Below are 16,201 nucleotides of genomic sequence, written 5' to 3' on the forward strand. Positions count from 1 at the left end.
ATTAATTAATGATGAGGAAAGAAACCCTTTCCTTCATGAAATAAAACTAGTGCAAAACAGCATGTGGTAGGTAGTTTGGGCATTTTTTTTTTCTCAGTGACTTGACTTTCCAGTTTTATCAGTTTTTTGCTGTTTCTTAAAGGCCTGAAAATTTTCTTGGCATCTGTAAGATGTACCTTTGGATTCTTCAAGCTTGAGAAGTCATCTATTGTATTTTGAACAATTCTTTTAAGAAGCGACTTGAATATCAAAAAAAAATTTCTGGTAATTTGTGATTGGCTTTTGATCAGCTAATATAAAAAGTAGTGACCCTATTTTAAATAAAAAAAAAATTGATATCAGTGGTCCTTTCTTAGCATAAGATTCTGGATTTGTTGTTTGCGTTTCTGTTTAAAATTTGGTGTTTTAGGTAAGGGGCCCCAGTGTATGATCTTTGGAAGCTTGCTTAAAGATAAAGTCTTTAGAACTGTAGTCCTGTTAAAGTTTTTCTCATTTTTTAGTTTTGGCATTCTAATAGGCATTAATCTACCCCTGGCTATAATGCTTTAATGTTAGCTTCTCGTTTTGCAGGGGAATTGGAATCCGGTTGTATGAAAGAGTATTTGACTGTCCAAACTTGAACTATGACATAATCCAAGATCTTTGTTTTGTTCAAAACTTACCATCGGTTATTGCCAGCCATCTTTTGGAGCCGTTAGAAGGCGAAACGATTCTTGACATGTGTGCCTCACCTGGCGGTAAAACCACTCATATTGCTAGTCTGATGAAGAACACGGTAAATTCTCTTAATTTTCTTTCCATTGTTGCGCAAAGATCACAAGAAATTAGACCAAAAAATTGAAGTGAAGTAATTATTTGTTTTCTTTTTGTAATTCCCAATAGTCAACTGGCAAGATTTTGGTAATTAAGGTACTAAGATGATTGATCTTTTTGTGGTGAAGGGTGACATGAGTAAAGGTAGAATGAAACAAAAGAGAGTTGAGCTAAAATCAAAATAAAGTGGATTTGGTTCATTGCTGCTACGAAAGCAAACCATCTATTTTTAGTATTCCTTCAAAAGTTACTGTTTTCCAAACTAAAGATTTTCTAAATCAGGTACAACCATATACCTCAAAGTCCCACCTCACAAGTTTAAGGAGTTGCAACGGTGGCGTCTTCTCGTTACTAAATCTCTTTGAAAAGAATAAGCGCCATCTATCTAGCTTTATTATTGGAATTATAGGTGTGCTCACCGAAGTCATTCGAAGCTAAGGACGCAAAGGTCTATTGGCTCCATTTACATATATTATAGATACTGACTAAGGTACTGTTAGGATAACGTGTACACGATTTCCTGAAATCACTACTACAACTACCGACAACTCACTGCAGCACATTGCCGCCTGAGGCCAACTCAGCCACGCACACTCCTACTTCGTCCCAATCTCTCTTTACACCCTCCTACGAATTTCCAATTCCACTTAAATTGTTCTCTACAATATCCTCCCACCCCATTCGGGGACGACCTGCTTTTTGTTTGGACCTAGATTGTTGGCCGACCAGGAAGGTCTTTGGCAATCTGACATCCTTAATCGAAAGTGTCATAGCCATCTCAACCTTTCTCTCCCTAGAAGATAGGATTGAACCACATTTTTCACACAGTTTACTGTTTGAACTACGGTCAGTTAGACGGGCACCCAAACAATCTATTGACACTTTCTCTGAAAAATGGTAATTCTTTTTTAATGTTAGCGTAATTCACAAATTGCTCTCTGTAAAACATATGTTAGCGAGAATTTGAATTTGTATGCTCTATTTACTCTATATTTGTCAGATCTGGTATTGTTTGATCTTGATTTTGCTTACAAAAATAACGCTAAAGAAAGATATCTCTTGGCCAAAGAAAGAGTGGAAAGAGAAACAACACATAATTGAGTAGTTACAATTGATTAGTTTGCTCAATCTAACGTTTGCCGGGGATATCAAGAAGAAAAGAAGCCACGCCATCTACAAGAGGTGTTAAAAAATTCTTAAACAAGAGATCAACAAGAAATAAAATTTCCGACAGTCCAAAGATATATTTATGTCAAAGTTAGATAAAACTATTTCACCAAAACATAGGTTGAAATTATCATTTTCAATTTGGATGCTTAGTTTTTGGCGTAGTTAATATAAATTCCGCAGGCTAAATTAGTACAAAAATTCATCTTTTCATTTATTAAACCTTAGCATAAATATTTTCCTGAATTCCAACTTAGTAAACCGGTTTATTGAAAAGTTGCAACACTAAATCAGTGGTAAAAATCTGCAATTGTGTATAGATATATAAGCCATGCATTGCAAGATACTAAAATCCCAAATAGAATGAAATAAGAGATGTCAAACGCCTGGAAGGCTTAAGTAGAGTAAACACTTTTGGGTTTACGACGCAATTTAATAACTTTATTAGTAGAAAATTTAGTCTCCTATATTGGTTTTGATTTTAGTTACCTGGTATTAAGTCATAGTTTCCGTCCATTATTTAAAGATTCTCCTCTTTCTGAAAATGGCAGCGTGGTTGTGCCCCCCCCCCCGAAATATGCTTGAATTTTATAAAATGTTTTTATATGTTTCCAGTAAACCTAAATCTCAAATTAGGCTGGTTTTTTAATTGACTTGTGGCTCATAGGGCCCGAGAACCTTGGGGAAGGACTTATATATTTATATATTTCACTTATATATTTGCATGTGTCAGTACCCCGCAGTCAATCCCTAATTTTCAGCTCTAAAAACAATCTTGTGGCGCTGTATAACTGGTGCCTGAAATCAAGCGAGGATTTCCCAGTTAATAGTTCTCCGTTTTCTCACAAAATAGTATACGCTTCTGATTTTTTATGCCTATTGTTTGATCTAGCTTTTTAGCTAGTGATGACTAATATTGCTGCGAGGATTTAACCTATTTTAGTCGAGCACTGTCACGCGGGCTAATTCTTTTTAATTACCTTTTGCCACTCCATCATCACTAAGTAAAAATTAAGTTGGTATAACGGCACTGGATTCTTAAGGTACAAACTGATGGTGCTGATATCCGTTTCATGACCCTTCAGCCAAGTATGGATGGTTCGCCCCCAGCCATCATCGCTGGGCTTTGAATTTTTGCTTGAAGTTCAAACAAAAAGCACAACTTTTTGTTTGAATTTTGAAATTCAAAATGAGCTTTTATTTCTATTATTTACAGTGTGTTGCTATTAGAAAAAAAAAAGCAAGAATGCAGTAAAAGAAGACAGGAAAAGATATTCAAAATGATAAGAATTATAAAGATGCTCTTATGCTTTTCCTGAACGAAAAGGCGAGCAATTTGAAACGATATAAATTGAAAGGTTGACTATGAAAATGTTCAAATCGCTAGAATTTTAAGTAATATTGGTGTTCTATATCACCATCACCATCATCACCACTTTATCACCATCATCACTAATTTTGTTATGTTTTGAATAAATGTTAGGCTCTAGGCTAATAACTAAAATTTAACTCAGTTTCTTTTAAAGAAAGATTTATTGTATTTTCCAAATGTTATGCTTCTTTGGCCAAATGAATTAAGTATAAAACTCGTGTTGCCACATGTCGCGAGGGAAAAGAGTACTTAAAAGAAATAATCAGCGTTGCGCTATTTAAATAGGATATGGTTAGTTGATCAAACATTTTGTTAATTCTTCTTTTATGGTTTTGAAAGAGGAAAATAGAGTGATGAATAAGAGGATGATTTTTGTATGGAATTAATTTAAAAAAAAACTTTTTCCACAAAATAAGTCTTTCAGGGAAAAGTAAAGAACTCCATGAAATTAAAAATGAGCAAAAATAAATCAAATAATCAGCCAAGCGTAAAATTGCAACATGCCCTTTTAATGGATAAAAATACTTACAAAGAAATATAAACAAATCCCACAGATAAATACACACAGCAGTTGAGAAAAGAATTATAAATTTTAAAAGACAATAGACTAATCGCCCCTCAAAGTACAGAAAATTTTACCCCAAAGGTTGTTGAGCCCCAAAATTCATGATCTGTCTAAAATCCATAAGAAGGATACTCCGTTTCGTCCTATCGTAGCGTGTCTAGTTCTCCAGTTACAGTTGTAGGAAAGCTATTAGTCACAATTTTCAAGCTTCTTTTTACCACACAGAAATCTTATACAAAAAAATTCCATAGATCCTGTTGACAGCCTGAAGAGTCAAAGTATAATAGAAAAAACTATCTTATCTAGTTTTGATGCAGTTTCCATGTACACTTCATGCAATGTCCATAAATATGAACAGGAATTAGAAAAAGAAAATTAGAAAAAGAAAACTAGAGAAAGGAAATTAGAAAAAGAAAATTAGAGGAAACTCTGCTTGGTTAGATTATAAAACCTCGGAAATTTACACAATAATGACGCTTGTTCGTCTTTGCAACAAGTTTTTTTTTGTATTGTATGTTCCAAGAAAAAAAAATTAAGGACCTACCGATGGGCGCTGTTTTGTCTCCTTTCTTGGCAAATCTTTACATGGATTTCATAGAACTATCTGCTTTGAATAGTTTCCCCTTAAAGCCCTCTTTAAGAGCCCTCTAAAGCCCCTCCGCAGTCCCTCGCTCTTTACGCTAAAGTTTTTAATTGTTTTAAAAAGAAGAATTGTGGCAAAGAGTCAAACTTTAGCGTAAAGAGCGAGGGACTGCGGAGGGGACAACCCATTTCATATACGGAGTAATTTCTGTTCGTTTTAAGTTTTAATGTCGCTCCTTACTTTCAGTTAAAAAAAAACTAGTTTTTTTTTATTTAATTTCTGAACGTTTTTGAATTAATGCATGTTTGATTTTGGCTCTCCGCACATAAATTATTGAAATGAAATTAGTATATTAATTTTTTTTGGCTAAATGGCTTTCTCTTAGTTTTGATCAGAAGATCTTGAGAAATAAGGGGTGGGGAAGGAGGCCTAGCTGCCCTCCAATTTTTCGGTTACTTAAAAAGGCTACTAGAACTTTTAATATTCAACGAACGTTTTTATTAGTAAAAAATATACGTAACTTAAGAATTAACTTATGTAACAAACTTTTATATTCTTATATGTGTACGAGGGGGTTTGTACCCTCGTTAATACCTCGCTCTTTACACTAAATCGTAAGTTTTGTCCCAATTCTTTAAGAATGACCCCTGAATCAAAAAGGCCGTAGAATAAATAGTTGAAATCACTAAAAATATTTTAGCATAAAGAGCGAGGTATTTATCTCCTCCTAAATACCTCGCTCTTTATGCTAAAGTATTTTTAGAACCCCTCATATGCGTAATAATCTCTGTTCGTTTTAAATTTCAATGCTATTCCTTACTTTCATTTGAAAAAACGTTTTCATGTTTATTTTTTCATTGTTTTTTTTATAGTAATGCTAGAAAATCCTGCGCCCTTTTCATTGAATTTTTCTTCCCCCATGACATATTCCTCAAAGGAAAGATCCTCCCACAAAGCCCTCTCCCATCAACCCCACCCCCCAAACCAAAAAATCCCCATGAAAACGTCTGTACACTTCCCAATAACCATTACTATATGTAAACACTGGTCAAAGTTTGTAACTTGCAGCCCCTCCCTCAGGGATTGTAGGGGAGTAAGTCATTCCCAAAGACATAGTTATTATGGTTTTCGACTATGCTGAACAAAATGGCTATCTTAAAATTTTAATCTGTTGACTTTTGGAAAAAAATGAGCATGGGAGGGGGCCTATTTGCCCTCCAATTTTTTTGGTCACTTAAAAAGGGCACTAGAACTTTTCATTTCCGTTAGAATGAGCCCTCTCGCGACATTCTAGGACCACTTGGTCGATAAGATGACCCCTGGGAAAAAAAAACAAACAAACAAACAAACAAATAAACACGCACCCGTGATTTGTCTTCTGGCAAAAAATACAAAATTCCACATTTTTTAGATGGGAGCTTGAAATTTTTGCTATAGAGTTCTCTGATATACCGAATGCGATAGTGTGATTTTCGTTAAGATTCTATGACTTTTAGGGGATGTTTCTCCCTTTTTTCCAAAATAGGGCAAATTTTCTCAGGTGTAAAATTTTTGCTATAGAGTTCTCTGATATACCGAATGCGATAGTGTGATTTTCTTTAAGATTCTATGACTTTTAGGGGATGTTTCCCCCTTTTTTCCAAAATAGGGCAAATTTTCTAAGGGGCCGGGTCGCCCCTTACTACAGTTTCTTACCACGAACTGTTTGAAAAGAAAATAATTCGGTATTTCGGGGCTTCTGACATTATTACTCCTTTGCGGAAGTTAGGCTCAAAGGATTATATTTTTTCTCTGGGCCCCTTCCACCTCTTAGTTCGTTTATTTTCCCGTTAGTTTTCACCTGTTTTCGCTTTATAGTTGTGTTATCTCTTAGCAGTTCTTTCGTTAGTTGAATTATGGTTTTAGAACCCCTCATATGCGTAATAATCTCTGTTCGTTTTAAATTTCAATGCTATTCCTTACTTTCATTTGAAAAAACGTTTTCATGTTTATTTTTTCATTGTTTTTTTTTTATAGTAATGCTAGAAAATCCTGCGCCCTTTTCATTGAATTTTTTTGCCCCATGGCATATTTTTCCAAGGAAAGATCCTCCCACATAGCCCCCTCCCTCAACCCTACCCCCAAAACCAAAAAAATCCCCCTGAAAACGTCTGTACACTTCCCAATAACCATTATTATATGTAAACACTGGTTAAAGTTTGTAACTTGCAACCCCTCCCCCAGGGACTGTGGGGGAGTAAGTCATCCCCAAAAACATAGTTATTATGACTTTCGACTATGCTAAACAAAATGGCTATCTCAAAATTTTGATCCGTTGACTTTGGGAAAAAAATGAGCGTGGGAGGGGGCCTAGATGCCCTCCAATTTTTTTGGTCACTTAAGAATGGCACTAGAACTTTTCATTTCCGTCAGAATGAGCCCTCTTGCGACATTCTAGGACCACTTGGTCGATACGATGACCCCTGGGGGAAAAAAAAACAAAACAAAAAACAAACAAATAAACACGCACCCGTGATTTGTCTTCTGGCAAAAAATGCAAAATTCCACATTTTTGTAGATAGGAGCTTGAAACTTCTACCGTAGGGTTCTCTGATACGCTGAATCTGATGGTGTCATTTTCGTTAAGATCCTACGACTTTTAAGGGGTGTTTCCCCCTATTTTCCTAAGTAAGGCAAATTTTCTCAGGCTCGTAACTTTTGATGGCTAAGACTAAACTTGATGAAACTTATATATTTAAAATCAGTATTAAAATACGATTCTTTTGATGTAGTTATTGATATCAAAATTCAATTTTTTAGAGTTTTGGTTACTATTGAGCCGGATCGCTCCTTACTACAGTTCGTTACCACGAACTGTTTGACCGTGGAAGATTTGAATGAAATGGTTCCACGTCAATTTTTGTTTTTTTTTGTTTGTATTTATGAAGGCACCAGATGGTGCTGAATATTTGATCAATGGTTTTGGTTGTTTAATTTAGGAAAAATTTTCTGTGAACATAGTTGAGAAAGTCCCTGAGCCTTACTGAACCCTTTTTTTTCTCTTTTTTTTTGAATAATGTATAACTTTAGCACAGTTGCTAATTTGAATTATTTTCCTCAGGGTCAAGTTGTTGCTTTGGACAAAACAGAGAGAAAGATTGGATATATAAAAGAAAACTGTGCGAGGCTTGGAGTAACCAACGTGAACGCCATAGCTTTTGACGCTACTAAGGCTTACGATGAAAACGGCTCAACTGAGAAGCCCCCTTTTGCAGGGGAAATATTTGATCGAATCCTACTCGACGCCCCATGTTCAGCACTTGGACAAAGACCTCAGTTATTTAATAAGATGAGTTGTAAGGAGCTTAAAACCTACCCGAATTTACAAAAGAAGCTTATGGCGACTGTAAGTGTCCAATGAGTAACAAATAGGTGGTTTTTCGTTTGTATTTTTTTCATGATCTCTTTTGTTATTTGGGTATGACTCATGAATTGACGCTCTAAACGGGAAATGGTTTAAGCTAACAAGCTGAAATTCATTTTGAAATTGGTTTTGAGCTTATGTGTGAAAAGAGGTCATGTTAGAAGCCTTGCAACTTTCAAAAATATTTGAATCTTTACGATCTAGTTCTAGGACAATTCCGTGTGAAGTTGACTGTTCACTTTATTTCGGTTGCACAGGTGGTAGATTTTAGTTAAAATTAAGAAATTCTAGTTTTAACACCATTAACGAAAATCGATTGACTTACTAAACTGGTGTATCTATTCGGAGTAATAGTCACAAGGTTAAAAAATTACAAGGCATGTGTAGAAAAGGAAGCAATATGCTGAAAAGGGGTGAAAAGTTGCTTTCTTCATTGAACTCCACCCCCTCCTTCAAAGAAGACCGAAATAGTGTCCCTGATTGTCTAAATTGTCTCTTTTTGTAATTCTGATTGTCTCCAATTTGATACTTGCCCAAACAAGCCAAAGAACCTACTCATCAGTAACACAGTTTTCCATGCAACAAATCTGAATTGATAAGGAAAGAATCTGAGCCACTGAGGTTCTCTGTCTTCTTGTTAGTTTATGCCTAAGGGCTTTTGAGTCCTCTTGTCCAAGGTTATATCCCTGGTAAAGTTTCCGTTTAAGTTTAATCGTAAGTTTAAGATACAACATTAAGCTCATTAGAGTAATTAAACAGACATAAGAACTATGAACATTGTCTAGACACAGTCAGACACTGAGACGGAGTGGACATTTGGGCCCTGGACGTCCAAAATGTTTAATTTTATGATTTTGGAAATATTTTCTTACAATTTACCTTTTTTGACATACCTTTCTGCAATGCGAACTCTTATGTAAGTGACAAGATGTATTTCTTATTTATCAAAGATTGCGGTGTGCTACCCTCGTATGTTGAAAAATTTTTATCTTCTCAGGAGAAGGAAAAACCAATTTTAGCGCTTTTCTGTGCATTCATAGTTTTTTGCTTACTATTTCCTAAATAATAAATCGATTAAATCAATATAACAATTTCTTGAACGTCAACTAACGTGTGCGCAACTTACGTGTGAACATCCACTAAATCATACTAAGAATTAGAACGATTTCTTCTATACCTGCTAAATAAATGAACAACCCCCCATCCCCTAAAAAGAATAAGGAAAACTATATTGAACCATGATACTCACCAACAATCTACTCGCATCCTGTGCTGGTTTTTGACGAGTGTGCAAATCCTCGAATAAGCGAGAAGTCATTTCGGTAAATCATTTCGGTGGATTGCCATATATACTTGAATGTCAATGTAAAAAAATGGATGATTTTTATAATGAAATGGACATGAAATGGACATTCCACGTGCAACAACGGGGTCTGATTGAAGCAAAATATGCAGAACCTTCATTTTGCTTACGTATTGTGAAATAATATCTCTAGATTGTTAGTTTCTCCACTGGACGGGAGTTGAAAGACCAAATTTTCTCTTGAACAAAATTACCATTTTTAAGGGCTAAAATTCTCTCGGGGGACAAGAATAAAAACTGGATACTATCCGTTTACATTGTTCTATATTAACCCTTATTAAATACAACATAGTCTATCCTCACCTTTTGACTCTTTTCCCCTGATGCCATGTGCACATTATTTCCCTTTTTGTGTTTTTCTTGTATATTCGAAAATTTTTTACTGTTTTTTGGCATTTTTTTTTTTCAGAGCTTCGCAATTTTGTTTTTCTGTCATCTCTGCCAATAACTCTAAAACCTTCCACCTAAAGTGAGGTGGGATATTTAATGCACCCTTGATGAGTACTTGATGTACCCATGAACGTTGAGACGCTGTTCAAATCTCGTTAAAATTGCAACGTGCATGACGTGCGCATACAAATTACGATATTAAGACATCTATCTCTACCTTTTTTTCAGGCGGTCAAACTTCTTAAACGAAATGGCAGACTAGTTTATAGCACCTGTACCCTGACCAAAATGGAAAATGAGGATTTAGTAACGTGGGCACTTCAAAATTTACCCTTGAAAGAAGTCAAACCATCAATTCCTGGATTTTCGTCTAGATTTAATATCTGTAGTTCACGTCAAAATGCTGATACTGACACTATTGGTTTCTTTGTAGCTTGTTTCAATAAAATTGAGTAATTCAGAAAACTAGTCAAATTTTTTGTGCCAGATTTTTTCTTGCATAGAGAGCCTTGAACTGACTTAATGACTACTGGATGAAGTTTTGACAAATATGTCTATCTGCAAAATTCCGTCTTGGTTGGTAATACATTTTAAACTTATTTTTGATTAAAGTACGGAAAACTTAAAAGAAAGAAAGAGAAATTAGTCTATGTTCAAATAGAATTATCTTAATTCTTAATTTTGTATGCCCACATAAATGCTTAATTTTGTATGCCCACATAAAACAAACAATAAACAAATATAGAAAAGGAAGATGAGTTACCCGATTTGTGCATTCCCAGTCTTGGAGAAGCACCTTTTGACAATTCCTTGTACTAGTTTAAAGGTGTACTAAAGTTGCATGCAATGCAAGCAGTACAATAAACTAAAGAGTGTACGCAATGACTGTCACGGTGCATATGGATATAATATTTTGTCCTCGTGTTAAAAAAAGGCAAAAACTGCAGTTCAATACAATGAAATCCGTTTGATCACCAAATTCTGCCACGCGATTCCAAAATTAGTCACGATAACAAAGGATAAAAGCAAAGTGTGCTACTGGAACAGGGGTAGCCCCAAATCCCTGACTATTATAAATGCTGTGGTATATTTTTCTATTTGCTTAAATACATATTTTGTTGCAATATCTCATACCTGTTATGAAGGTCTTAACTGGTGACTAGAAGATTGCAATCACTGGAATGGGGCTGAAATTCATGTATTTCCAGTGACTTTCGAGCTCTACATCGTTTTGGCTGCCATTTTAAGCATTTGTCATTCCATTCATAGTTAATGCTATCGAAAACAGTGCTTATAACACTTTAGTAGTTTGCAATACCTAGGGAGTGACAGTAAATATTGTACCTTGAAAAGTTGTAAATGAAAAAAGGAGGCATATACCTATTTAGCAGGAGTCAACGATTGGTATAGCAGGGTCTTTGAACCTATATGGGCAACCCCAACGATATTAAATACAGATGGTGCAATATTTATAGAGTCATATTAACCAATCATACTGTTCTGTTTAAAGTTCTGTAGTATAAAGCCTCCGTGGATGTTAGTTTATTTCCCTGGGTTATCAAGATGGTCATAGTAAATATTGTCTTTTGAAAAGGGATAAAGCAAAAAAAGGAGCACATTGTAATTTCACGGATGTCAGAAATTTTGAGGGCAGGTTCAATAAGGACGTACGCAAAGGGTGAGCCTCGAGTTCCCAGAAATGCTTAAGTTTCTGGATATTCAATGCTATCAAATCAAATTAGTTTTTTCTTCATTCATTCTTTAAAGTGAAAGCACCTGTTTTTGGACTAATTCAATTTCAAAACTTGCTTCGGAATTTCACTGCCATGAACTTTAATTGATTAAGATATTTTAGAAGTTTCACAACAAGTGAAATAGTAAACTTCAACAGATAAGCTCGCTATGGGCGAAAAAGACATAAGTATTTTTCGTCGAAAGAAGTGCACAAAAAAGTGCAGACTATTGATGTTCGGACATTTATCCCACCTGAAAAACAGTAAACGTGCGAAAAACAAACAGGCGTTGTTGGAAACTAGGGGGGAGTCACAAATATACCACCCTTGCGTGTAAGTTTCTGTTTCTACTTATTTATTAGGCTACGAGATAACGAAAGTTATTTTAGCATCGATTCAGGCATTATCCGAAAAGTTACAAGCAATGGATTCGAAGCTGAATAGCCTGCAAGAGGCTCGGAACTCAGCAGGTGGGGCAATAAAACATTTTTCAAATGAATTAAGGGTTAAAATGACGGTAATAAAATCGGAAATATCTGCAGTAAAAACTAGAATCCAAAACGCAGAGTAGCTAAATCCACTTCAGGACTCCCGTATACGAATTCTTGAGAAGGAAGCTTGAAGGAAAAATTTAGTAATTTATAGGTTGCAGGAAAGCAGAGCCAATATTTCTTTCAAAGAAGCGTTAGCGCATTATCTTGCAAGAATTGTTACCCAAAGTAATATTTAAGGTTTATTTAAGGTTAATGCAGGAAACAAAAATTTAGAGAGATGGAGATGATTATTGAGCTAGTTGAAAGAGGCAGAGTAAATGAAGCAGTATGCAATTTAGAAGAATCACTGAGGCAACTATGCGAACTACGGAAAGGGAGAAATCGACGAAATTTTTTTTATTACGCGTGTGAGGGTCTTTGACTCATTGTACAAGAGAGCCTAAGGAAAGTACGTTCTTGCCAATCGCAAGGAATAGAGAACAATTTTAGAATTTACACAGAGAATAGAAAGCAGTATAAGAAGATGATAAGAGAGAAAAACAATGTGAAGCAGCGAAAAAAGAAAAAAAAACTTATTAAACGATTCAGGGAAAAAGATACACATCAATTCTGGAAAGGTGTACATAGGTCGCTGAAGAGAGAAGCACACAAGACATGTTCTTTGGAGCCTGAACAGTGAGAACAGCACCTCAGGACACAATCGGTAAAAGGAAACCGAATGGAAGAAGATCTCCAAACATTTTACCAGAAATTGTACCTTTTGGAGCCCTGACAGAAGAGATACGAACAGGAGATATGGGAGACTATGAATTCAGCTAAAAAAAACTACAGGTCGAGACGGAATTCCTCTACGAATATGGAGAAAGGCAAAAGAAGTATTTATATCAGTTTTGACTGTCGTTTTCAGCCACACATTTTTATTGCGGAACTGGCCAATAGAATGGACAATACTTATTGCAGTACCGTTATACTAAAAAGGAAACAGCAAAGAATTCTCGAATTACCGACTGATCCAGATTTCTCCCATAGTTACTGATATTTTTTGTAAGATAGTAGGTAGTCGGCTAAGAAAATAGCTAAAAGACTTAAGGAAATTTAATAGAAGATCAAGGAGGGTTTAGGAAAGAAGGGGGTATAATGGAGCAAGTTTTTATTTCGCATGGTATAGTTAGAAAAGGAATCATGAAAAGAGGGGATAGGATTTACGCAGTGTTCCCGGGCGTAAGAGGGGTTTTTGATAAGAGCTATGATAGTTAAGCGACTTTTGGAGATAGGACTGCCTTTAAGTTCTGCTAGATTAGTTGTAGGAATATATAGTTCAGTAGGCCTAGTTGTTAGAATACTAGGTAAAGTATCCGGGATAATTTTGACGCGAATAGGTTTAAGACAGGGATGCCCACTGTCACCGACTTTGTTGAACATTTACATTATTGATACAATTGATTTCTTTAAGGAGAAAAGCGCTCCGGAAGTACTGAAAAGTGTTTGGAAAATATGCAAGCTTTTTTTTTGCTGATGATATCAAACAGTTCGTGGTAAAGAACTGTAGTAAGGAGCGACCCGGCTCAATAGTAATCGAAACTCCAAAAACGGAGTTTTGAAAACCAATAGTTATGTCAAAGTTTCAATGCTGATTTTAAATATATAAGTTTCATCAAGTCTAGTCTTACCCATCAAAAGTTACGAGCCTGAGAAAATTGCCTTATTTTAGAAAATAGGGGAAAACATACCCCTAAAAATCATGGAATCTTAACGAAAATTTCATCACCAGATTCAGCGTATCAGAGAACCCTGCTGTCAAAGTTCCAAGCTCCTATCTCCAAAAATATGGAATTCTGTATTTTTTGCCAGAAGCGCCAGATCACGGATGCGTGTTTTTTTTTCCAGGGATGATCGTATCGACCCAGTGGTCCTAGAATGTTGCGAGAGGGCTCATTCTGACGTAAATTAAAATTCCTAGTGCACTTTTTAAGTAACCAAAAAATTGGAGGGCACCTAGGCCCCCTCCCACGCACATTTTTACCCCGAAGTCACCGGATCAAAATTTCGAGATAGCCATTCTGTTCAGCTTAGTCGAAAACATAATAACTATGTCTTTGGGGACGACTTAATCCCCCACAGTCCCCGGGGGAGGGGTTGTAAGTTACAAATTTTGACCAATGTTTACATATAGTAATAGTTATTATGAAGGGTACAGACGTTTTCAGGGGGACTTTTTCGTGTTGGGATGGGAGTGGGTCGGGGGAGGGGGCTGCGTAGAAGGATCTTTCCATGGAGGAATTTATCATAAGGGAAGATAATTTCCATGGAGGTGGCGCATGATTTTCAAGCATTATTTAAAAGAACAACGAGAAACTAAATATTAAAAAATCGCCTGGAAGTAATGCGTAGCATTGAAACTTATAACGAAATCTACAGTACAACTCTCTTCTTTACAGTACCTTGCACTTTACGCTAAAGTATTTTTTTAGTAATTTCAACTATTTATTCTACGGCCTTTGTGATTCAGGGGTCATTCTTAAAGATTTGGGATAAAATTCAAGGTTTAGTGTAAAGAGCGAGGTATTGACGTGGGGGCAAACCCCCTCATATTCGTAATAAAAATACACAAATATAGAAGTTCGTTACGTAAGCTAATTTGTAAGGTACGTATGTTTATTACTAACAAAAACGTTCATACAAAAAAAAATCTAGTTGCATTTTTAAGTAGCCAAAAATTGCTCCCTCACCCCATTTTTTTTTATCAAAATCATCCGACCAAAACTATGAGAAAGCCATTTAACAAAAAAAAAATTAATATACAAGTTTCGTTTAATTATTCATATGCGGTGAGCCAAAATCAAAACATATTAATTAAAAAACGTTCAGAAATTAAATAAAAAAACAAACTTTTTTTTTACTGCAAGTAAGGAGCGACATTAAAACTGAAAGCGAACAGAAATTACTCCGTATATGAAAAGGGTTGTCCCCTCCGCAACGCCTCGCTCTTTATGCGAACTTTTTTTTTTTTACTGTTTTAAAAAGTAGAGTTGTGACAGAGTCAAACTTTGATGTCAAAAAATCCTGTAAAACACTGCTCAATCAGTCTTCTATCTTATTGTGTAATTGTGTTTTTTCTTCCAAGTACGTAAGTAAGATTTTCTGCGGGTGTTGGGGGAAGAATAATAAATTTGATTTCAATAAGAAGCGAGAAAAAATATAGCATAAGTTACGTATGCAGGAGTCCCCCTCTCTGTACGTCTCTGGGCGCATCCATAAGAAAGGAGGTACATAATGATTTCACTGTTGTGACCCATTGGTTTATATGCATGCTCCATAAGGACATTATATACAGATGATTAATGAGCTTTAGACTTGCAATCAATCAAACTACCATTTGAAAATGTATATTGATAGCGGCCACTGAAGTCCTTTGATGTCAGAAAAGATGAAATCAAGTCCTGTAAAATCCCACTCAATTGGCCTTCTATTTTATTTCGTAATTAATTTTTTAGAAAATTTTAAACAAAAGGAATTTTTCAAAGAAAAGTAAAGAGCTACATTAAACCAAAGATTAGCAGAAATAAAGCCAATCAATTTTTTAAACGTAAAACTACCATAAATCACCATCAATAAATAAATGAAAACCAAAACAAACAGAAATTAAGATAAATTACCGAGTCAAACTCAAAAGAATCAGAAACCAGGAGGATTAGGACTGACACCCCCCATACCTTTTAAAAACCAGAACATGATTTGCCCTTTGCTGAAAACAATCCTTATTTCCAGCTATGTATTTTTGTTTCTCGTAATATCGTAAGGAAAAGAAGAAGAAAAAAAAATTACCATCATAACCAAGATTACTGAAAAAAAAAATGTGGATTGCCAGTTTAATATATATACTGATATTCATTCCTCAATCTTGATAATTTTGGATTTATCAAAGTTAAAAAAAGAGAAAACAGTTTAGTGCAAACTATATTCTGATCTTTAAAAGCCACGGGGCGTCAGTCCTACTCCTCTTAGTTTCAGATGGCTTTGAGTTTGAATCGTTTTTTTTTTTGGAACTTCATGTCTTTTTGAATTTCATTTCTTACCTCCCTCACCATTCCCCAAAAGTTTTGCTAATACCCTTAGCATTAGTAATAGTCATAGGAGCATTGGGAGTGGTATTAGTGATAGCAGTAGCTTTAATAGTACTCACATTATGCCTTTTTGGTGTAGTTCAACGTTCCCTGTTCTTCATCTGATAGTTTCAAATTAATACTTTGAGCCATTTCTGAGATATTGCTAATACGCCTTTTTGATAACCTGCGTGCATAAAGTGTGTTTTGCTTTA

General features: G+C 35.4%; 1 protein-coding gene across 1 annotated transcript in view; it reads left to right on the forward strand.

Moving 5' to 3' along the window:
• The window catches only part of LOC136036694 (tRNA (cytosine(72)-C(5))-methyltransferase NSUN6-like), a 31,602-nt gene extending 21,481 nt beyond the window's left edge, over positions 1 to 10,121 (forward strand). The window contains exons 4-6 of the mRNA XM_065719008.1: positions 571 to 775; positions 7,601 to 7,885; positions 9,885 to 10,121. Of these exons, the coding sequence (XP_065575080.1) occupies positions 571 to 775; positions 7,601 to 7,885; positions 9,885 to 10,112 (718 nt within the window). The 3' untranslated portion in view covers positions 10,113 to 10,121. The remainder of the gene's footprint in view (positions 1 to 570; positions 776 to 7,600; positions 7,886 to 9,884) is intronic.
• The last annotated feature ends 6,080 nt before the right edge of the window (positions 10,122 to 16,201 follow it).

This window comes from Artemia franciscana, chromosome 15 (genome assembly GCF_032884065.1).
Source record: "Artemia franciscana chromosome 15, ASM3288406v1, whole genome shotgun sequence".
NCBI classification, from domain to species: domain Eukaryota; kingdom Metazoa; phylum Arthropoda; class Branchiopoda; order Anostraca; family Artemiidae; genus Artemia; species Artemia franciscana.